Source organism: Oryza sativa, chromosome 11 (assembly GCF_034140825.1).
Source record: "Oryza sativa Japonica Group chromosome 11, ASM3414082v1".
NCBI classification, from domain to species: Eukaryota; Viridiplantae; Streptophyta; class Magnoliopsida; order Poales; family Poaceae; genus Oryza; species Oryza sativa.
This window is the reverse complement of record NC_089045.1, coordinates 30954852-30978293: the sequence shown is the minus strand read 5'-3', so window position 1 is coordinate 30978293 and position 23442 is coordinate 30954852. Positions and strand designations below refer to the sequence as shown.

General features: G+C 41.3%; 4 protein-coding genes across 5 annotated transcripts; 3 read left to right on the top strand and 1 right to left on the bottom strand.

The window, feature by feature from the left end:
- The first annotated feature begins 515 nt into the window (after nucleotides 1-515).
- On the top strand, nucleotides 516-3291 carry LOC107276447 (putative cyclin-D7-1). The gene is made up of 5 exons (XM_026021587.2): nucleotides 516-1040; nucleotides 1261-1347; nucleotides 1448-1546; nucleotides 1690-1983; nucleotides 2715-3291. Exons 1-5 carry the CDS (start codon nucleotides 741-743, stop codon nucleotides 2913-2915), a joined length of 981 nt encoding a protein of 326 aa, XP_025877372.1. The 5' UTR covers nucleotides 516-740; the 3' UTR covers nucleotides 2916-3291.
- A 1021-nt stretch (nucleotides 3292-4312) lies between these two features.
- Nucleotides 4313-5752, top strand: LOC4351223 (thaumatin-like protein). Of its 2 annotated transcripts, none has more exons than NM_001423289.1 (2): nucleotides 4313-4630; nucleotides 4708-5752. In NM_001423289.1, exons 1-2 carry the CDS (start codon nucleotides 4486-4488, stop codon nucleotides 5415-5417), a joined length of 855 nt encoding a protein of 284 aa, NP_001410218.1. In that variant the 5' UTR covers nucleotides 4313-4485; the 3' UTR covers nucleotides 5418-5752. The 2 variants fall into 2 exon arrangements, with proteins under 2 accessions (NP_001410218.1, XP_015616393.1); XM_015760907.3 differs by having other exon boundaries at nucleotides 4426-4630; nucleotides 4714-5524.
- Nucleotides 5753-6885: 1133 nt separating this feature from the next.
- On the bottom strand, nucleotides 6886-10422 carry LOC107277874 (uncharacterized). Its single transcript, XM_066305937.1, has 3 exons — nucleotides 10216-10422; nucleotides 7298-7907; nucleotides 6886-6962 (listed from the first exon to the last, which is right to left on the bottom strand). Exons 1-3 carry the CDS (start codon nucleotides 10420-10422, stop codon nucleotides 6886-6888), a joined length of 894 nt encoding a protein of 297 aa, XP_066162034.1.
- A 9286-nt stretch (nucleotides 10423-19708) lies between these two features.
- Nucleotides 19709-23331, top strand: LOC4351221 (UPF0161 protein At3g09310). The gene is made up of 6 exons (XM_066305313.1): nucleotides 19709-19811; nucleotides 20636-20707; nucleotides 21447-21587; nucleotides 21692-21757; nucleotides 22162-22988; nucleotides 23081-23331. Exons 1-4 carry the CDS (start codon nucleotides 19760-19762, stop codon nucleotides 21748-21750), a joined length of 324 nt encoding a protein of 107 aa, XP_066161410.1. The 5' UTR covers nucleotides 19709-19759; the 3' UTR covers nucleotides 21751-21757; nucleotides 22162-22988; nucleotides 23081-23331.
- Nucleotides 23332-23442: the final 111 nt, after the last annotated feature.

The following is a 23442-nucleotide window of genomic DNA, read 5'->3' as shown; positions in this document are numbered from 1 at the left end:
AACGAAAAAAAATTGCTGCGAGATGTGAAAGTTGAATTTGAAGTTGCATGTTTGTTGAGTGATATATCACATGTTAATACATCTTCACATTTTTTTAAAAAAAATTCATAACTATTTGATTGACATGTAAATAACGAGGGAACATCTCTTGAGGGATTAAAATCCACTCTCCCTTCAACCATTGCAGTGCGCGGGTATTTTTTTCTAGTATTAATTGTTAAAAACAAAAAAAAACTCCGCTAGATAATTATTAGGTACGAGTTTGGGCATATAACATTTGCATGCATGAACAGGTGAGGCGTGCATGTGCATGTGCACGTCGATCTGGATTGGATCTAGCTAGCTAGCTCTTGCGGCCGGTTTTAATTTTAAGGCAACGTATGCACGCACGGACGCATGCATGCCTTGTATAATTCCTCACGCACGCACGTACGTACGCTCGCTCACGGCTCACTCCATCTTGTGTGCGTCGATCGTCTCCATATATATCGATATATCATCATCGATCATGCCGCCCGCCTTTGCCTTCGCCTTGCTTGCTGCGTCTCCTTCACAACCATTATATTGCATGGTGGCTATATACATTCTAGCTTGTTGATCATTAATTAATTAGATATAGCTAGGTAGGTATATAATCCATGGGAGGGAGGGAGCATCTCGATCGCATATGCAGCTGCTAGCTAGGTAGAATTAATTCATGAAGAAGAGACGGTGAACGGCGGGCGGTAGATCGATCAAGCATGGATGATGACGACGATACTAGTTTCAATAATTCTCTTGATCTCTACTGCGATGAGGACCCTTTCGACTCTACGCCCCCCCCGCCGCCGCCACCGCCGGAGCAGCAGCAACAAGCTGGGACGACGACGCCAGATGATATTGATGATGAGGTGATGGAGTACTACAAGGCGAAGCAGAGGTGTTACGCTCTTCAGATCAGAGATTACTGCTGCTACCTGCAATGCCATCATCTTCTTCTTCAGCAGCAGCAGCATGGTGTGGCGGCCGCCAGGCTCAAAGCCGTACGTTACATCATCTATGTATGTACAGATTCTCGACTTGTATCGACCGATCATTCTCTCTATTAATTAACTAGCTATATATTCTTCCATGATCTGTACATTCTGATAGATAGTGATATCTAGACACTAAGAGATAGATTATTGATGTGCAAAATAAATAATTATTGTTGTTAGCTCTTGTGTTGTGTAAATTTTTAATTTGTAATCGAAAGATTGATATATGATGATGAATGATCAGGCAATGGGAAGGCTGGGACTGGAGGCCGCGACGGCGTTCAACGCAGCCAACTATCTGGATCGCTTCCTCTCCATCAATTGCCATTTGGTTGGTAAATCTATCGATCAAATCGGAGTACTCAGTTAGTAGTAGTGGTACGTCTCCTCTAGCTAGTAACTGAGTATGCATTGCCAATTAATATTGGCAGAAGTGGGAGGAGTGGATGGTGGAAGTGGTGAGCGTGGGGTGCCTGTCCCTCGCCTGCAAGCTCGACGAAGTCACCATCCCCTCGCTCCACGACCTTCAGGTACTATACGTATATTTTCATTTCATTTAATTTTCGGTGCATTCATATTCATATCATATCTATGCATTCATATCATATATTCATATACATCGATCGATACGAAGTGAACTGAAGGATGGATGCATGTGTTGTGTGGAGGACAGATGGAGGAGGCGATGGGGCACTCGTTCCGGGCGTCCACCATCCGGGACATGGAGCTCACGCTGCTCAAGGCTCTCCGCTGGCGCCTCGCCTGCGTCACCCCTTTCTCCTTCCTCCCCGTTACTACTACTACTACAACTACTAGGGCCCTCCTCCTCCGCTCCCTCTTGGATCCCTCCTTTCTCCGCTTTGATGCCTCGCTGCTTGCTGCCTCTGCTCTTACTTTATCCTCTACTACACCACAACACCCCAATCATCTCCTCCTCAACCGCCTCATTCATCCTTTCTCCCAGACGGTACGTACCTTAATTAATTTCTTACCCTATATATACTTCAACAATATTCTACCCATTTGTTACTATTATTTTTGCGTTCGTGATTCATCATTCACTGCCCAAGTCGCCATCTGCAAATGCTGGACTACTCTGTTTACATATTCACATCCGACCGTAATGCTCTGTTACAATATTGTGAACAGGACACTAGCTACTCTGTTTATTTGCATATTCTCTTTTTATGATGCAAATCTAGGGTAAGGTTGCTTTATATGTTGCATGGGACAATGATTCTAAACAAACTCTCCAATACATATACAACAAAGTTTTTCTTCTCTATCTCTATTCTCTACTACTTTAAACACTCAGTTGTTCTCCTCCCTCCCTATAGCATGTGGCGCCTGTAAAAAACCGAACCGGTCCACCCATCCCCCTCCCATACCGCGCACAGCGCCGATAAAAAACCAAACCAACACACCCCTTCCACCCTATTACTCTAGATCATGTTACAATATACGGGCATAGTACTAGTGTCTAGGAAAAGAAATTTTACGACCCTTGAAAAAGTACCCTGAGGTATCTAAATTTTAAACTAAAACTTTTGGTAACTCGAGATATTTAATATCTGGAGGTAACAAATTAATTTTATACTAGAAAATGTGATATCTTTCTGTACATTTTCAATGATGGTAAAATTACCCGTCTGGAAAACATATAGAGTTAACTGATGGTGTTAATTAAACTAACTGCAGGACCATGAGGTGAAGGAATGCTTCAACATGATGAAAGCACTTCACTTGGATATGTCCAAAAATCCTGGCAGGTCTAGTGACCATCCGTGCTGGAGCCCGATTTCAGTAGTAATTCCCTTCCACACTGACGGTACAGTTAAGAGATCAGCAATAAGCCGATGTCTATTTGGCAGCGGCAGATTAAAAGCCAGATCAATTTGACGATGATACGTACTAATACAGAGGAAGATAAGGATAGTGGAGTATGCACATGTATTCAGGAGACGAAATGATCTCACAAGTCACAATGAAAGTGAACTAGCCACTGAAAGCATTAACTTGGGATAAGGAGATTAACATTATTCGTTTACTGTAGCTAATCAGACAAATTGATGTACGTATTTTGTGTATTTTATATTCGTTCTGTAATATCGGTCCTCGCTAAAAAGCACGCCCATGTATTTGTGTTGTGCGTGCTGCTCAATTATTTCAAGTTTAAACAGTCTGTGTGCAGCATATTTCAAATATAAAATTGTAATACTGTTGAGCATAATGTATATCAACAAGAAGAAGCGATATATGTGACTGGTCTGGTTAAAATGTATCTTCAGGCTTTGGTGTGAATATGTAGAGAAAAATCATATCAGTGACTCAGTGATCGAGCTAGACGACTAGGACTCCTTTTCTGATTTGGAAAGCAACTGAACAGAGCATACATGCATGCTTTGCTTTCTGATGAATTACATATGCATATGAAAGATCATAGACCCCAGCGGCATTCACAGGATAGAGATCGTGAAAAAAAAGCAGAGAACAAAAGCAAAAGAGAAGGAGATTGCAACTGGGGCTACGGCTACGACTTGTCAAATTCTTTTCCTTATCCAAATGACGATCGAGGACGAGGAGATATATAAATACTCTAGTAGCATGCGGTTGATGATGCATTTGCGCAGCACAAGTACAAAGCGAGAAACCTCAGCGCAAAGCAAGGAATAGATCCTGACGTAGTACCTGCTGAGAGATGGATCGCAATCCCCAAAGGAAAAGGAAGAAAGTGAAATTAAAGTTGGTACTTAGTAGTAATTTGCAGCCTTTGGAGTTTGCTGCGCTACTCTGCTCGCACTGATTTGGTCGCCAGGCATCCGATTAGCTGATTGCACTGCACATAGGTGAAAAACTGAAAATTAATGTGCAATAAGATGTGAAGAGCAGGTCAGGTCAGTAAGCTAATTAACTGAAGCCAGGTGTGAAGTTGAGTTACAGCAGCCTAGCACAGTCATCAGGTAGCCTATAGTGGTGCCTAAATTGCTGATTGAGCATGTAGACATTGCTAGTGGTAGTACGAACAAGTCGACAGAATTATGGCAGCAACGTGTTGTGGCTTATGGAACACATGAAACTGAAATAGATAGTACTCCCTCCGTTTCGAAATGTTTAACGCCGTTGACTTTTTATCATATGTTTGACCGTTCGTCTTATTCAAAAAATTTAAGTAATTATTAATTCTTTTCCTATCATTTGATTCATTGTTAAATATATTTTTATGTAGGCATATAATTTTACATATCTCACAAAAGTTTTTGAATAAGACGAATGGTCAAACATGTGCTAAAAAGTCAACGGTGTCAAACATTTAGAAACGGAGGGAGTAGTATGTTTATTCGCTTCAGATGGATGTCCCAGGTGTTAGTTACAGGAAAGGAAGTAAGCTAACAAGTCAGTTAGCTTCAGTAGCTAGGGAGGCTAGCTCCCTCTGCATAATTTTTATAGTCAGTGTTGACAGGTTATATATATGTTGGCTGGCCTCCCCCCACAGACTAGTGATCATCAGTTGCATCAAGCGACTAAGCTAGCTATATATTGGCAGTTAATTGAGTTGATGGCCACTCCTCTGCTGCTCGTCGTCAATGCCATCCTCATCATGGCAATCACAGCTTGTACGTACATGGCAGTTAAACAAGCAGAAATGCATGATCCGTTTGAATTGGTAGCTAATTAATTATGAGGGATGAAGTTGCAGGTGGAGGAGGAGGAGGGAATGGCGGCATCCAGCTGATCATGGTGAACAACTGCGGCGAGTCGGTGTGGCCGGGGCTGCTGGGCACCGCGGGGCACCCGACGCCGCAGTCGGGCGGCTTCCACCTGGGCGCCGGCGAGGAGGCGGCGTTGGAGGTGCCGGCGGGGTGGTCGGGGCGCGTGTGGCCGCGGCGGGGCTGCAGCTTCGACTCCCGCGGGCGCGGCAGCTGCGCGACGGGCGACTGCGGCGGCGTGCTGCGGTGCAACGGCGCGGCGGGGGCGACTCCCGCGACGGTGGTGGAGATGACGCTGGGGACGTCGGCGTCGGCGATGCACTTCTACGACGTGAGCCTGGTGGACGGGTTCAACGCGCCGGTGTCGATGGCGGCGGTGGGGGGAGGCGTGGGGTGCGGGACGGCGGCGTGCGGGGCGGACGTGAACGTGTGCTGCCCGTCGGCGCTGGAGGTGCGGGACAGGGAAGGGAGGGTGGCGGGTTGCCGGAGCGCCTGCAGGGCCATGGGCGGCGACCGCTACTGCTGCACGGGGGACTACGCCTCGCCGTCGGCGTGCCGCCCCACCATCTTCTCCCACCTTTTCAAGGCCATCTGCCCTCGTGCGTACAGCTACGCCTACGACGACGCCACCAGCCTCAACCGTTGTCACGCCAAGCGCTACCTCATCACCTTCTGCCCACCCCAACCATCCTAACTACTCATTCACTAATGTACTCGTATTCTGGATGTATCTTCTTCTTCCATCAATTAATCATACTACCTATGCCTATCTATATATCAATGCAAATCCTACCTACTCCATCTTTATTACTCTCAACTGCCCGGCCGGTATACCAGCAGATATATACTCCAAGCTAGTACCAGGTACGTAGTATCACAGCAAAAAAAAGGATGGCACTAAAAGTGCCCGAAATTCTAGAACCAACACCTACTAGACAATTTGACAATCGTGATTTAATTACACTGTAAGTTGCATGTAACAACTTGTATGTGACTTTCAAAAATTACATAACATGCTATTTCGGTGAAACGGAGGTTGTGGGAACAAATCCTCTCACATGTGCGCGCGCCGTGACGTTTTTCCTTCTTCATGACTTGCACGAATCTTGAAAGAAATCTAATGGTTCAAAATTAGTTACGTATAAGTTACATTGTAGTTACATGCAAGTTACAGTGTCATTTTTTTTGAGAAAAATTTGTCGATAAATATATAGCAAAATTGTAAGTATATATATGTACCGGTTCTTTAGTAAAACTGGTACCTATGGCATTGCTGCTTAAGTGCCGGTTTTTTAGAAAAATCAGCACATATAATATGTATATATTTTCCCTATGACATCTTCTTAGGTTTGAATTACCCTCCTCAATTCAAAAAAACCAGACATTATTCACCCTCAACTTTTCATACCGGACGAATTACCCCCTAGTTGACTTCGGAGCGGTTTGATCCTACGTGGCGTCCATGTGGCAATCCAATCAATATAAGAAAAATAAAAAATTATGGGACCCACTTGTCAGTTCCACCTCTTCTCTCAGTCACCATATGTGGGCCCTACCCTTTTATATTTTTTATGCTGATTGGACTACCACGTGTGCGTCACGTACAACAAAAACCGCTCCTGAGTCCGTCGGTGGGTAATTCATCCGGTATGAAAAGTTGAAGGTGAAGAATATCTGGTTTTTAATTGAGGGGGTAATTTATACTGTCGCAATAGTTTTAAGGGGGTAAATTGGAATTGTTCCTAAAATTAAAACGCTTGTGTGCTATAGTTGTGATAAACTTATTGTGATTGTATAACATCACCGGACTGACGAATCGCAGTTACAGCATGCATGGTACTCCCTCCATTCCAAAATATAAGGCACAACCACCCTTAACCCAAAGATCAATAAATAATTATTATCATCTTGTAGTTTTTTTTAGAATCATCCTAATAAATATAATACATGCATCCAATAGGATTAGATAACATGAGAGTGGAGGATTTAAAAAAGTAATAATTTAATAGAGAAGATGCCATAGTTAATTGCATGCTTGCATGCATGTCTTATATTATGGAATATCTAATAAAAGTGGTTGTGCCTTATATTATGGAACGGAGGGAGTAAAATGAAGGAAAGCCAGCGGCTAGCTAGCTTAGGTAGTAGTTTGTCGATTGTAATTAACCCAAGTAGTAGAGCGACGGGGTGAGAAGAGCCAGCAGGCGCCTCCTCTGTGCATGCAGCAGCGATTGGACACCTGAATCGATCAATGAATTGAATGAATCAACTCAATACTTGCTTATGAGAAATTATACAGATATATGTTTGTCCAAAACAAGCTAGCTGATCGATCAGTAGATGATGTATTGAACAATGCAAGCTAGGTAAAAATTAATAAGACTATATAAGGACCGCGAGCGGCGAGTAGGATTTGGAGGCGGGCTAGGACATGCCTGCGATGGACGTAGTGGATGAGCATGAAGAAGTTGCGGTTCACCATCTACATATATACGTGCGTTTATGTGTGTGTGTACATGCATGTGTCTGTGTTTGGGTGTGTGTACATGTGTTTGTGTGTGTCTCTCTCTGTGCGTGTGTCTGCATTTTTTATAGGAAACCCAAGAATATTTTGAGGTCCACGAGTAGCTGCATTTTCTGGATATCTCATGGAATATGACATCTCTGCACTAAGGGCATAGTGGTTCAACACTGGCCCAATAGATTGATGCATGACAAAGTTGGGAGGGGTATGTTGCTCTAGATCACGACATGCACGGATATATGACATTAGATGTGCAAGATGACCCTCATGCAGCTGGGTACCCCGTGGTGAAGTTAGGCATCCTACAACATCAACTACGTCTATTGCTTGAGAACCTAAAAGCTGTGAACTTATACCAGAACTTAAGCCATATGTCATCATATGCTCCCGAGATTCCAACTGAGCAGTTCCTATACCATTGTTATCCAATTGGTTCATGTTAAGGAACTCATTCGTTGTTTGTTGATAGAACTGATTGCTCTCTTTAGCATCATCCGGAACATACGGAGGAAGGTCAAAATCTTCCTCTCCAAGTAGTAGTTGTGTGAAAGTTGGTCCCTCTCTAGTATGAGTAGGAACTTGTGTTTGCATTGCCAAGTTGTTGGTATCTCTATTTGTGTTAGCATTTGCAATCACCTTCTGATTACTTGAATTATAACCCTGAAAGAAGGAATACGATTAATACATGAATATTATTGACTAGTTAAATGTTTGTGTTTGCTACGGATAAAATGAAAAAAAATATTAAAATATTTTTCTAAAATAAATAAATCATATTTACCATGAAATATGTTACCCACATTTTCCCTATAGGAGAGAAAATGTGACCCACATTCTCCTATAGGAAAAATGTGACCCACATTTCCCCTATAGGAAAATGTGGCTACCCACATTAATTTTATATGTGGCTATCCATTTAGATATAGTTGTTGTGTAATATTAAGAAGTTAAAGGGGTAATATTTAAAGATTGCTATTGGAGTAGGTGGGGCGACAGATTCACTGCCACCACCATTGGATTGTTTTTAGAGAGTATAAATATGTACATCAACCAAACTACTAGAGAAGGAACCACGAACAATATGCATGCTAGTGGTTCTTCATTAAGAAAAAGAAAATGTTAGGTGGACATCCGATCCATGTGTTACCTCTCTATGATATTCTTGCTAAGTGTCCAATACTGAATCAAAGGTACAAACATTCCTTTGAAAAATTTTCTTAAGTTCATTTTTAAAGATAATATAAATGATTTATATCTCCAGCTTTTGTCATAAGGCACAAATCCAATAGGTTTGTTGAATAAAAGGGGAAAAATAGACATAAGGTGATGAGACAAATCTCCCAACTTCCTATTATTTTCTAGTGTTAATAGAGACACATAGATTCTTACATTCTAGGATGTTTGTACGTCAGCATAATAATAGAAATTTGTTTCAAAGAACTCTAGCATATAACCTAATTGGATTTAAACCTATAATCCTTAGGGCATCCTAGTGATGGTTCAAACTAGCAGATGAGGTGGGTCTCATCGTATATATGGCCTTAGTTGAGTATGCATACTAGATGCTCCCTTCATCCAAAAGTCTAAGGCATATTTATTTTGTCACCAAGACCAAGGACGGATTAACTCATCCACCATATAACAAAACCAAGGTACTATATGCATGCATACAAACAATGAGTATTAAGATGACTTATTGAGTTTCAGTCAACAATTTAATTTAGCACATCGAGACTACAAATATTCTCATCTCATTTGGAAAAAACTAGAAAATAAAATATGCCTTGAACTAAGTCGTGCTTAGAACCATACTCTCTAGCCTACTTTTTAATTGCATATAAGGGTTTCATCGGGGTTTCAGCCGATGAGTTATCTACAAGGATTATAATGATATACAAGGGTTTCATCGGGGTTTCTCTCTAGCCTACGTTGCATCGGCTTATAAGGATTATATACAAGTTAGATTTAGCCGATCGGAACAAAAGTTTCACTGTTTATCTAATCGTTTGGATTTAATGACATCGGACCTACAGCGATGTATGCTTTAACCTTCGGATCAACGCTTATTCTATCATATCATTATTAGCCGATTGGTTTCTAGTAAATTATATTATTGTTATATTATATTATCATTAGCTGATTGTCTTTATATTATTATTTACTCAAGTATCAGTCTCTACATTGGACATATATAGCTGATTGCTCAAAACTCTATCAACATCAGCTGGTACCGACATCGGTTAGCATTGCTACATCGGCTTGTCAGTCGATCGGCTCTTTGACTTTTAATTTATATATTTTGTAAGTTGCAGGATCAAATTGATTAACACTCCATTAAGAAGCTTTAAATATTATTTTCCTCTATAAATTACTTAAACTAAATATGTTCTTCTAAATTACTTATCTGAACTTTGATCCGATTACACCGTTGTATTTATTACAATTATATATTAACAAGAAGATCTCACATGATTATATATATTAACTAATTAACCGTTAAAATTAGGTGATTAATGCGTGAGAGTGAAATGTTTCGATACGGTGTTGGAAAAAAAAGTTTAGATGCATATTTTGCTGTGCTTTCCATATCTTTCAAATTGTAGCAAATTATTTTGACTGCCAAATTAAGGAGCAGGACGGTACATGTGTCTACACAGACAGGGCATGCAGATCAGGATGGGCAGATCGAAACAACAGTGGCCCATCTCTCAGAGAGCAGCCCAGCTAAGTCAGGCAAACAAAGCAAAAAAGCGTAGTTACATATAGAAAAGAAAAGAAACAAGATGGAGTTGGGCCGGGCCCAGTACATAATTGAAGGCCCAGCCCAGAAGCAGCTAAAGAAAAGGAAGGGGAAAAGAAAAAAAAAATAGTGGCGCAGGTAGAGGTAGAGCTAGTCGTGGAAGGTGGAGGAGATGAGCAAGGAGACGCAGCGGCGCATGATGTACAGACGCGCGCGCTGCTCCCTCACCCTCCCCGATACCGACCGCCTCAGCCCTCCTCTTCTCCGGCCTCTTCCTCCCGCCACCTCCTCCTCCTCGATCTCCTCCTTCACCACCTGCATCGACGACGACCTCGTCTTGATCTGCACCAGCTGCTTATTAGTATTAGGCTGCATCATCTTCCACCCCTCGCCATCCATCATCTCCGATCGATAACTACTCTCAACTTCTTCCATCGATCCCTCTTCTCTTCGGAGGATAAAGCAAAAGCTAGCTAGCGGCGAATGAATCGAGTAGCTAGCTTTTTGCTTAAACCATGGCCAGTTTGGGTATTTATAGTGAGATACCCAAGCCAGCAGCTTAATTAATTCGTTACCCCATGCATGGCCATGATGAGGATCGCGATAGGAGTAATTAACCAGTTTAATTTGCTTGCCACGCGTACGTGTGTGTCTCCAAAATAGGGGTCAGCATGGTGCCGGGTCCCTTAATTTTGTTGCATTCATTTGCTCAACATATTAGTACTTGCACCGTTTCATATTATATATAAGACTCTAGTATTATCCACATTCATATATATATTAATAAATCTATACATATATGTGTGCCTAGATTCATTAACATCTATATAAATGTGTGTAATGCTAGAAAATCTTATAACCTAAACGGAGGTAGTATTAAACTAGCACAAACTATGTCCTAAAATATAAGAAGTTTTAGACTTATGTATAGGTATTAAAAAAATATGTGAGATTAAATGAAGGATGGTTGTGATTGATTAAGAAAAGAAAGTAGGTAAGAATTTGAATGGTGTAAGGTTGTGATTAATTGAGAAGATAATGTAGGTGAAAAAGTTATTATGATATTTTGAGACGGATGGAGTAGTAATTAGCCGAGCATCTTGCTACCCAGTGTAGTACTACAATGCAGTTAAGTGCTATAGAGAATCTACTTAATTGATACAGTAGTGTTAGATCCACGGATGCATATGCTTGATTGCTTGCTTCGATTGATCGACCTCTCTCTCTCTCTCTTTATATAGCCAGATAATTAACTGATGATGACTTTCTTTATACTCCAACGTACGAATCATCGATCATGCTGCTTGTCCAAAGTGATCTTATTAGATCCCTCTCGTGTTGGATCGAACATCATAATAACGTTGTATTCTTAAAAAATAATAGCTAGAAACTTTGGTAATCATGCTATCATAATTAATATATCTCTCGCTTGTAAAACAAATAACTGCTACCTCCGTTTTAAAATATAGCAATTTTTAGCTATAAATCTAAACACACAGATATAGCAATTTTTAGCTATAAATCTGAACACCTAAAAATTGCTATATTTTGGGACGAATGTAGTATTAACTAATATCTGCAAGCTTTAAGTTTTGTATCGTAGTACTTCTTGGTTGGGTACTTGGGTGCCATTGATCCTGAAGTGACCTGCAGCTCCTTAAAGTTCGACTACATAACAAACTTCAAGATAATATACTGCGAGAATATACAATTAATGATCTGTAGCACGTTATTATGCTACATAAAATTAAATTAGTTTAGAATCTTGTATAGCCTATATATGCATAGCACGGGTTTAGAGTCTTGATCAACAAAGTCAGCTTCATTAACTATAGAAATTCTTGCATCTTTTGGATATGTTAAAGATTGTTACTTGCAAAATGGATCTAATCCACGACTGATTTTAAAGATGGAGTGTTAAGGATTTCTACACCGGTCGTAACAGAATTAAGATCTCTCTTTTTTTTCATATGGAGAAAAAAGGAATTGTATTCGGTTCTAGCCCAGAAAAATTAAAGCCAAATTAAGCAAAGGCAACCAGCCAAGGATGCTCATCTTCTGATCCCTATAAAAAGAAAAGCAATCGAATTAATTATTCTATATTTTTGGTGCTGTGTAAGAGATGCATGCCTTGTTGTGGGATAAGGTGTCCAACGCCTGTACTGAGCTGCTAGATATGCATGCTGCATTGCCCAGGAGATGCTCGGAAGTGGAACATCCCTCTGCTTTGCGTTATTGCGGGTGGAACTTGAGCAATTTGGCTAATTAGAAACGATTATTGGGTTTCAACAATAAGCAGTGCTTGTGCCGGATGTGCTACTGTTGCCTTGTAAAACTATTTCTTTCTTGCAATAATAGTGAAAAATTTTAGCGCCAACGAAGCTAGCTTAATTTGGGCGAATTTGGAAGCTGTAAGAGTCTCGCTGCTTGCAAGAATCCGCGAGTCGCGAGGGGAAGGAGATGGATGAATCACAAGCCGATGGCGAGGAAGTCCAGTGTCCTGGCTGAGTAGGGGTAGGGCTTTGTGTCTTTCTGATTCCCTATTCTTCAAGGTAATCCACGGTAATTAACTACCTTGTCCTCTAAAAATTAATTATTTTATCATAATTTTATAATCGTGATTTAAACTAATCCAGCTATCAAAAAGTCAGAAGCATCAAATGGTACACCCTAGGAGCTAGCTGACATGAACCTAGGGAGTAGGAGCTAGCAGTACCATGGATCCAAAAGGTTCATTGAACTGGAATCATATATATGCATGCATCTCACTGCATTCGTTTTGTCATTTTGGTTATTCATGTACTAGTATGGAAAGAAATTTAAATGAGTGGAGGTTGATGAGACACCAAATACTCTAGCTATGTTTATATTTGTGTACGATTTTTGAATCCTTTGAAATACTTATATCTAGAAACCGATAGAGTAAAATTTGAATTATTATTATATCTAAGTCTTGATGAAATTATGATATTACGAAAACTATATCTTTAAAACAAATTTAGATACTCATATGATTCCTGTGAATATAACCTGAATATACTCCTATTCAAAAAGATAGAACGTTCAAAAAAAATTAAAATTTGACTTGGAACATTTCATGTCTTCATCAAAACCAAAACCAAAACCAAACCAAACGTAACAAGCCAATATCAACTCAACTCATTTGTCCAATTAAATAGTTAGTTTGAATTACTTGAATATAGACACGATTTTAAATTTAGACAATGGAAATGTTTTATATATTGTAGACACCATTAACATTGCATAGTTTTGTATGATTTAAATTATATTGCTCCACTACGGTACTGGTAATTAATTAGAATTGTTTCTACAGTTTATCCATGTGAAGAAAAAAATTAAAACAGACAATATCTTATACCTTAGTCCAACATATTTTATGGTATAATTTCTTAGTATAAGTGCCATATCGTAATGTTGTCTTTATAGTAAAGGGTATATTTTATAGAGCTCCTACTCTAGGGTGGAGTGGAGGTGAGGAGTAGCAGAAATGCCACTCCACTTTTTTAGTGTAATTTTTAGGAGCGGAGCGGCAACTCTTATATATTATTCGGAATCTCAAAAGTGTTTGGTACATGTCTAATTTTATGGGATTATTTTGCCTCCCAATCGAGACGTATAAGCAGATAGGGGATCTAAAAAATTAATTAACAGCTAGTAATAGACAGGTGAAAATTTGCTTAACAGTGATAGAGACATGTTGATAATCAAAAAAAAAGTAGGCAGATATGTATACATAATTAATATGTTTATGTTTAATTACAAACTCTGCATGATGTTAATCAGCTAGCATGCAGATGTTTTCAATGACACAGAGCCGAAAGTTTCGCACCGCATGTTGTATTGTGCTAATTAACACATGATTAAGGAATTTGATGACTCATTTGACTATACATTGCATTGTTTAGTCTCTCCACATGCATGCATGTTATCATGCATTAGCATGTGGGTTTTGTTGGGGGTGATGTGACGACCATGTGACTATCTGTTAATAGTATAAGGACAAATGCAGAAAAAGGCGCTTAGATACTGCAAACTAAAGCATATATAGCAAAAATCAGGGTTCTGACACCATGAATGTTTACGAGGAAAAAAAACTTGCTTAAACTACTTCTGCTGATAGAACATTGATGATACAAAGTTCAACGTTTATTTGATCATGTTAGGTACACACTGCTGGAGAATCATTTTTTAGTTCTGGTTGGGAACCCCCTAGAGTCCCGGTTTTCCAACCAGGACTACAAATCCAGGACTAAAAATGTCTATCTTTAGTCCCGGTTAAAATAACCGGGACTAAAAATAGATCTTTAGTCCCGGTTCGTAATACCAACCGGGACTAAAGATATAGTATCTTTAGTCCCGGTTGGTATTACCAACCGGTACAAAAGTTATTTTTTTCTTTTTTCTTTTCTAGCGCCAAATATCACATATTTGTGTTCACACGTCACTCATCACATATTGTTCACACATCTCAACATCCCAAATCATCCACAGCAATAACCCAATATTCTCAAACATCCCAAAATCATCCACACATCTCAACATCCCAAATCATCCACAGCAACAACCCAATATCTCAAACATCCCAAATCATCCACAACAACAAATCACAGATCATTCACACATCATTCTCAAATCACGGATCAAATCAACAAACAATTATTCAAATTATTCACACAACGAAAAGGAAAAAAGAAAAAAAATCCATGGAGCTGTCGCTGCGCGGCCTTCCGCGCTGGGCCGCCGTCGTTCCGGCACGAGCTGGCCGCCGTCGTTCCGGCACGGGCCCGGCCGCCGTCGCTCCGGCACGGGCCCGGCCGCCGCTGCCCCTCCCTGGCACGGCCTAGCCGCGGCCGCCGCCCCTCCTTGGCACGGGCTCGGCCGCGGCCGCCCCTGCCCGGCACAGCCCGGCCGCGGCCGCTGCCGCCGCCCCCGCCCAGCACGGGCCCGGCTGCCGCCGCCCCTCCCCGGCACGGGCCCAGCCACCACCTCGGCTGCTTCTCCCGCAAATCTAAGGAAGAGAAGAGAGGAAAACTTCATCAGATGTAAAAGAGGAAGGGGAGAGGAAGAGATGAGAATGAAATAGGAAGGTGAGGAAGAGATAAGGGAGAGATAAAGAGTGGAGGGGAGGGAGAGATAAAGGTGAGGACCGAGGACTCTGCGCGTGGAGAGAATGATGGAAGAGAGAGATACGTGGAAAACTGATTTGTAGTCCCAGTTGGTATAAACAACCGGGACTAAAAATCTGATCTTTAGTCCCGGTTGTTTATACCAACCGGGATTAAAAATATTAGGAGACCTGCCACGTCGTGCCAATAAAAAAACCGGGACAAAAGATGATCTTTAGTCCCGGTTGGTAACACTAACCGGGACTAAAGATCATTGCACTTTTAAACCGGGACTAAAAATGCTTTTTAGTTCCGGTTTTTTAAGCAACCGGGACTATTGTTGTTTTTGGCAACCGATGAAAGATGGTTTCTCTAGTAGTGACAGTACGTTCTGGCAGAGAAGTGATTTTATTTGATCATGCAAGGGAGGTGACAAAAGTGATCAACCGTTTTCTTGTCCACTTCCCAACACCAAAACGCTTGCATCATATGCATAACCACCATTACACATATAGAATATTACTTCCTCCGTCCCTAAATATTTGACGCCGTTGACTTTTTTAAACATGTTAGATTGTTTGTCTTATTCAAAAACTTTTGTAAAATATATAAAGCTATATGTATATATAAAAGTATATTTAACAATGAATCAAATGATAGGAAAAGAATTAATAATTACTTAATTTTTTAATAAGACGAACGGTCATACATGTTTAAAAAAAGTCAACGGCGTCAAATATTTAAGGACGGAAGGAGTATTAACATATTTTATATTTTAAAATTCCGAAACCCTACTCATGTAGACTCGGTGAAAACAATTGAATACTTTATGTTTATAAAAATGCAAAGATATTATCAATAGTTCAGCATGGCGCTGCTCAGCGGTTCTCTGAATTATCAAAATTTCGTAACATCAATAAATCTGTCTTACCAAAATTGGGGGTTATTGACTTTGATGCATAAATAAATTAACCTAGCCTACCAAATTTTGGCATTTCCCATATTTGATAAGGTTGAGAAGTGTAAGTTGTGTTTAGTTTGTTACTTTTGTTAAGTTTTTGGGAGAGAGAGATTCTAAAATTACCAAACTTTGGTAGTGGAAACAAGTTTTGGTAATTGGTAATGTTAGATTGTTACGTTCCCAAACGTCGGTAAAGTTAAAACTTGGTTGGGTTAATTTTAGCAATAAAATGAACAACCTTTTGATATGAACAATACGGTATTAATGTTAACAAACTTGAGGTACTTTTGATGGTAGTGACAGACCAAATAATAACAAGGAAAAAACCTTAACACTTAGAAACTCGACAAAAAAGATAGTTATCAAGCACATTGTAAATTCGAATATCTTTTTGGAATAAGTCCACTTTGACTCTCACCTTCAATCTAATTCATATCCCTAAATCGTAGTACCGGATATCTTAAACTCTCAACTATTGAAACAGTATAACGTGACTCTCTATGCAGTTTTAGAAAGCTGTTTTGTTGACGGCGCTTTGATTCAGTCTAACTAGCTGACTCATCATGTGAGACCCACATATCAGTGCCACATTTTTCTTCTTCCTTCCCCTTTCTTCTCTCATTCTTTCTCTGCCATCTCCCTAGCTCCCGTATCGATCTTTTTCAGTATTTACGTTGGCCACCAGCATCAGGAAGATGCCTCGGGGTCCATGACCTGCGACTAGCTGCTTGCATGTTCCATCGCCGCCGGCCGCTCGAGTTCGAATGCATGCCGGCGAAGACAAGGTTCAGCATCAGCCCCCTTGACCCTTGCTTGTACAAGGCCAGGATCGATGGATCACCGGCCATACTCCGGCGAGCTTTGGCTATGCCGAACGATCGAGCTCCTGACATTGACATACTCCATCCGTCCTGTACATATATATCTACGCGATCCAATATCCGCATGCATCAAGCTAGAGATGATCACTGATGCTTATGAGCACGAGGAAGACCGACATGACAGGCAAGGACTGCTTGCTGCAGATGCCACTGGACACGGACCCATAATCCTCGAAGACGCATGAAGAGAGGAGTACGTACGCTCACTAGTTCTAGCCGAGCAGAGAGCATCCGCCATACTGGCGGCATCACCGAACCGCTGAATCGCGCACTACTACAGAATTCGGTTTGCAGCCAAAATCGAACTTTGCATGTTGACGGGCAGCCCACCTACACCCAAAGATTTTGCGAAAATCGGACTTTTGCATACGGCCAGCACAACCACATGCAAAAATACGATTTTGCACATGCAGGTGCTTAAGCCGACCTCATGCGACAACAAAAAATCGTGAAAAATATTTCAAAAAGAAAAAACCTAGCCCCGCCACTCCCCACTCCTTCGCCAGCGGCGGCCCCACGCTTGCCAACCGTCTAAGGCTGAGGCCACCACCACCGAGGTCATCGCAGCCGCCACCACCAAAATCCTCGTAGCCATTGCCCTTGCCTGCCGCCGCCGAGGTCGCCGCAGCCACTGCCGCTACTCCCGCCGTCAGCCACCGCCACCGCCGCCACTCTCGTTATCGCCTGCGCCAGATCCGCCCCGCCACCGCCGGATCCACGTGTGTAGGGGCGGAGCAGCAGCCGGATCCACGCGGGAGGGAGAGGGGGTGCCAGATACGTCAGTGCCACGCCTCCTGCCCGGTGGTGGAGGAGGAGCCCCTTGCCCACTGCAGCAACTCCTGGCCGTAGCGCTCCCGGCTGCCTCCTTGTTGTCGTCGACAACCACCCGAGGTCGTCGAGCTGGCCACCGCCTGCTCCCGGCCGCTCGGAGGAGAGGAGAGGAGAGGAGAGGAGAGAAGAGAAAGAAAGAAGGAAGGAGGAGGTGAAAATAGTATCAAGAGAGGAGAGGAGAGGAAGAGAGAGAGGATAGGAGGTGGAAAAAAATTTCAAGTTGCTAAGAAGGAAAAGAAAGAGGAGGGGAGAAAAAAATCTTTGGAGGAGAGGGGATATTTTCGCATGCGGACCACTTAAGAGGCCCGCATACGAAAATAGGCTCATTGCAATCGGTTCCTTAAGAGGCTCACATGCAAAAATAGATTTTTACATGCGGGCGTCTTAAGGAACCGCACGCTAAAATGAAGGTCAATTATTGCAGACGCGACCAATTACAATCCGACTGCAACCTATTAGGGTCCTCGTATAGAAAATCGTTTCCGTAGTAGTGGAGAATCCAATGGAGAACTTGTCTCTAGGTGTAGGGAAGTGGCCGACCGCTCGTGAGTGTGGGGAATATGAGAATATAATATCGATGCTACCGGAGAGAGGGACACCTTGGCTCGTTCGATGTCATCCAGCTCCCTCGAGTTCCTCCCCCACCCCCATCCCCTGATGCCGCCCGCTGTTGCGAAGACCAAAGAAGATTGATACGGGGAGAGAGGGGTAGAGGAAGAAGGGAAGAGAGAGGGGATGACATGTGGGCCCCACTCTATATTTTTACTTGATGTGATGACCTGGCTGCCACGTGGATGTCACATCAGTGAAAACCGCTCTAGAAATAGCCAAGGGAGTCATTTTAAACGATATCAATAGTTAGAGGAGTCAATAAAGCTGGTTTTACGATTGAGGGAGACGAATCAGATCTGGCCTATATTAAGAGACTTTTTCGAACAAATGCTACACTGAGCCTAAACAATCCTGGTGAAAATAGCCATCCAGGAGAGAGGAACGCCAAAACGCCCATCCGGAAGTTGTCGACCATTGTCGTAGTCGTTGTGTATGCAGCTATGGTCGCCCGCGTCAGGCCAGGCCACCCGAGCCGCATCGCCCATCCACCCACGCCACATCGCTCCTTTGCCCTGCGCCGCCCATCAGCCACACCTCCGCCACTGCCGCGACACCTGAAACAACGAGTGTGGCGGGTTCTATCTTTCTTTCCTTTTCTATTTGGTGAGAAGATAAGGTCAATTGGCTTTCTTTTAGCTATATACTCTATCCGTTTTAGGTTATAAGACGTTTTGACTTTGGTACTGCTTTAAGTTTGACCAAATTTGTAGAAAAAAGTACTAACATTTTCAACTCAAGACAAATTTATTATGAAAATATATTCAATTATTGATTTGATGAAACTAATTTAGTATTATAAATATTACTATATTTTTCTATAAACTTAGTCAAACTTAAAAGAAGTTAAAACGTCTTATAACCTGAAATGGAGGGAGTATGTCTCATGTGATTCTTTCTATGCAGAGGAATATATGGGTAGCTACACTTAAATCGAACAAACATCTGCTTAAAATCACTGCAAATATATAGATCTTCAAAAAATTGATAGAAATATATGGGTAGTTGGAAAATATATTATATAGTATATTACTCCTTCTATTTTTAAATATTCGACGCCGTTCACTTTTTTAAATATGTTTGACCATTTGTCTTATTAAAAAATTTAAGTAATTATTAATTCTTTTTCTATTATTTAATTTATTGTTAAATATACTTTTATCTATACATATGGTTTTATATATTTCACAAGTTTTTAAATAAGACGAACGGTTAAATATATGTCGAATATTTAGAAACGGAGGGAGTAGCAAATAGCTAGGGACGTTCGATCTTATCCAGTTCAGTCACTCCTCTTTTGAAAAAAAAAAATCAGAGAGAAGAAGAAATCTGTGAAAAATCTCCGACCACCGGACATCGGGGGCATGGCCGCCTCCGCCCTTCTCTCGCCTGTGCGGCCTCTCGCCGGAACCACACGTGAGTCTCCCTCCCCCTCTCGCTCCTAGCCGACTCGGGGAGGAATGCATCGATCACTGGGTGTGGCGCCGGCGTGGGCTGGGGCTTGTGGTAGTCGAGGTTGCGTAGGGTCCGGGGAGATATGGGGCAGCACGGGGAGGCGGCGGGTCTGTAGGGAGGCGCGGGGGTACTGGAGTTGGCGGGCGGCATAGGCGGGAGCAGCTGCCTTCTTCTGATTTCTGAACAAGTAGCTAGAGATCAAACTAGATCCATCCATCCGGCGAGCCAGCCAACGCATGCATATGTATGATAACTTGGTCTTTGATCTAGTAATATCCATGTTGTCTAATTAGCTATCCACTACTCCATATTTAACCAACTGACAATGGAATTAGCTTGTAGTACAAGATGATGCATGGGAAGAACAGAAGAATTCAGTGAGCGAGCTAATTGTTATATCTACCGGACTACCCCTATATACTCGTCTTTGCTACCTTATTGGCCAATTGTGTCTAGCAGTATGCACACACATGCACGTTGCTGATTAATTTGGTTTATTACTTTGTGAAGCAACACTGACAATCCGTCAGTTGCAATAGATGCCTGTAAACATTAATTGGGACGTTGCTGACCTGCTTATATATATGTAGGAAATTGTAGTTGATGATCTATCTAGTGCCATATAATTTCACTGTGTTTAAACAACTTTGTGTGTTCTTTCATCATTATGCCTCATCTTTTTTGTTCTCCTCCGCTACCCTCTCTGTTTGTGTAATCCTGCATTCCTTGCATCAACAGACTGGAGTTCTCCCACCTCTTTATTTTTCTTGGTTTTTCATTTATAGTTTCCTTCGGTGTTCCCTACCAAAACAAGAGAAGGATCCCAACGATGCGGGTCTACTGCGCTGCTGATGAAGGTTAGTCTAATGGTAACTGGAGATTGGCAAATTGTAGGAGCGGTCAAATGTTTTATTTTACAGTTTTTTTATTCTTGAGTGAAATTTCTTATACCCAGGCTCAGATCTTGAGGTGGTTATAAACTTTTGATGTATCTTACATGAGGGACTACTATTTCAATTCTTTTTTTTAATAAGTAGAAGTATTTATGTCCTTTCTAGGCTGTACATTGCACACCACATTTACTTTCAAGGTACAATAGTGTGTCTAAGTTTTGAGCTTTCACACACTGCGAATGGCTGTGCATAATGCCTGCAAAATGTGCTGCAGAAGTTCATAATGAGTCATCACAGAACTCAGTTTAGCAAAATGTACATAGGCTACATGGAATATTATGGCGCAAATTTCCCAATCCATGTATCTCGTACTTAAGTAAAGGACTAAGTCTAAGCAATTCATTGTGGGATTAGGAGATTGCAGATTGGGCTTTATTTTAATGGAAGACAAACTTGTGTTTTTTTTTCTGAGTAAAACTATAGAACTGATCGATATGAGTGCATTTTGTGCTTTATTTGATTTTAAGAAGAGGAAGTCAATGACTTGGGAGTCAATGTGGCACTATCCATGCTAAAATTTTACAAAAGTAAGTTCATTCTTACTGTTTTCATCTTGTATTTATGTGCAGCAATCATTGGCCTTGCGCCCTTGCCTTTTGATATCAACTATATCTCTATAGCTTGCTCTCCTTTATGTGAACAGGAGAAATATCGCCCTTACTACCCTCAAGCTGCCGTTATGTGCCAACTTGCAGCCAGTACTCTATGCAAGCATACAAAAAATACGGCGTTGCAAAGGGTACAATCTTGACAGCTTGGCGTCTATGCCATTGTAATCCTCTTGGTATGTAGGTTTTTCGTTGGTTCATAGTTCTTTTGATTTCTTTGACAGTCGCAGTCTGCACCTGCATCATATCATATCTATTAAATTTCTTTTCCAACAAACAGGTGGTCATGGTTATGATCCCCCAAGGTGGTTTGGTGAGGAAGAGTTACCAAAGCAATGATGGCCTGGTAATTACTAGAGAACGTGCATGCATGCCCTATGGTCATTTTGCATACAATTCTGTGTGATATGAGACAGTGTAGTTCCAGGATCTTTTAAGCAAATGCCACATAGAAAAGATGACAAAAATGCTGCCACAGTGTTATATCTACACTATGTTTTCTAAGAGAATTTTTTTATAATCATCAAATTCCATCCCTATTCAACTTGCGTGTCAGCGGCTTTATATTTGTTTGCTTTCTACCTATTTTCTGCACATTAGCATCAACACTCACTAGACTCAACACCCAACTGGCCTGTTGCTTTCTAAACCCTGTAAACAACCTGCCAGTGAAATAGTCATACACTAATTGATGTCACATGTTGACCTTTTCTTTATCCCCTTCCTCTTTGTTTCTTCTTTAATTTTCAGGTGTTAGATTATATATTCGCAAGGATTCCATTGCATATTGTTTACCGATGCAACTGTCGCAAGCAAGGGTGTTCAGGAGTTCTACTGCACCTGACAAGGGGAACTTATTTGTTTACAGTAGTATCGACTCATGCCATGTTGAGAAGGTGATCAGATGTTCAGAATTTCTATGAGGAGGATTGTTATGATAACTGGTAAATGACTTTCTACTATGAACTTGGAAACCACGTCCTTAGTAACAATTGTGCTGGTTTATCAGTACCGCTGAGGAATTGTATTCCCAGGAATCCTGTTGTATTAGCACAAGAATAGTATAGAATTTTCATCTGATAGGCTAGGAGCAGTGATGCCTTGTGGTACTGATGCCTTGGCTCTTCCATTCCTCAATGTTTCTTTGATCCTTAACAATCTGCAAATCTTGGTTTTGGAGCCACTTCTTCCCTCGTCCTATCAAAAGAAGCAATGATCATTAGATATAATTTGATGGGAGAACAGAGGACTCTATTGCATTGATACAAGGCAGCAGCCAAAACTACACCAGTCTTATCTGATTGAATGATGTAGCTGAGGACCATGTAACATAGTGAATGATGCAGCCTGTGACCTGGGTATTGTATATGCTCATAATGCAAAGGCAATTTGCAAATTCAATCCATGCTGTTTGACAGATAAATATGTGCAGATGTCAAATCTTTGTAAAAAGGGCAGGTGCAAGGCAACTTAACAACTTCACCCTGAACTATGTTACTGTACTCAGTCAATTCTTCAAGTTGAAAGGACTCAACACATAATGTCTGTAGACTGCAGTTTGTAGAGGCAAAATCCAGGCAAGTGCAGAATAGAACCATAATATGCAGCAACACTATTCCAGTATTATTCATTTTTCTAATTTGCATTTTCTTGTGGTGCTCTTGGTAAGGCCGAAGAAGACGGAAAAGGATGGAGGCATCAATTCCTTCAACCCATTCATACCCAACAATTTTCCTGGTGATTGATAGCATGGTGGTGTTTTAATTTTGCTGAGTACAGGGTTTGATGTTTTCCATGCTTGGCTTGGATACATCACCCACCTTCTCCTCCTTTTTGGCATATTATACAGCTGATGGCTCTTACAAGGAAAAATAAACAGGCCATGTTGCAACTGGAGCAATCAAAGTACTAGAAGTACGCGTAAGTATTACTCTAGGTGTCCATGCTCTACATGTTGACAATACTAACACGTTTATAATTAAAGAAACTTGCCTGGCTGTTAAAATGCAAATCACTGTAGCATTCTGTGCA

Bases quoted from the DNA above. Each gene is read 5' to 3' on its own strand.
- LOC107276447 (XM_026021587.2), top strand. From the start codon at position 741: ATGGATGATGACGACGATACTAGTTTCAATAATTCTCTTGATCTCTAC. The intron at 1,041-1,260 runs GTATGTACAGAT...ATGAATGATCAG, and splicing joins CCGTACGTTACATCATCTAT to GCAATGGGAAGGCTGGGACT. The intron at 1,547-1,689 runs GTACTATACGTA...TGTGGAGGACAG, and splicing joins CCTCGCTCCACGACCTTCAG to ATGGAGGAGGCGATGGGGCA.
- LOC4351223 (NM_001423289.1), top strand. From the start codon at position 4,486: ATGTTGGCTGGCCTCCCCCCACAGACTAGTGATCATCAGTTGCATCAA. The intron at 4,631-4,707 runs GTACGTACATGG...TGAGGGATGAAG, and splicing joins CATCATGGCAATCACAGCTT to TTGCAGGTGGAGGAGGAGGA.
- LOC107277874 (XM_066305937.1), bottom strand. From the start codon at position 10,422: ATGGAAGAAGTTGAGAGTAGTTATCGATCGGAGATGATGGATGGCGAG. The intron at 7,908-10,215 runs GTGAGGGAGCAG...TCCTTCTTTCAG, and splicing joins GGCGGTCGGTATCGGGGAGG to GGTTATAATTCAAGTAATCA. The intron at 6,963-7,297 runs GCACAGAGAGAG...TGATCGATTCAG, and splicing joins TATAAAAAATGCAGACACAC to GTGTCCAATCGCTGCTGCAT.
- LOC4351221 (XM_066305313.1), top strand. From the start codon at position 19,760: ATGGCCGCCTCCGCCCTTCTCTCGCCTGTGCGGCCTCTCGCCGGAACC. The intron at 20,708-21,446 runs GTTAGTCTAATG...TTATGTGAACAG, and splicing joins CTACTGCGCTGCTGATGAAG to GAGAAATATCGCCCTTACTA. The intron at 21,588-21,691 runs GTATGTAGGTTT...TCCAACAAACAG, and splicing joins ATGCCATTGTAATCCTCTTG to GTGGTCATGGTTATGATCCC.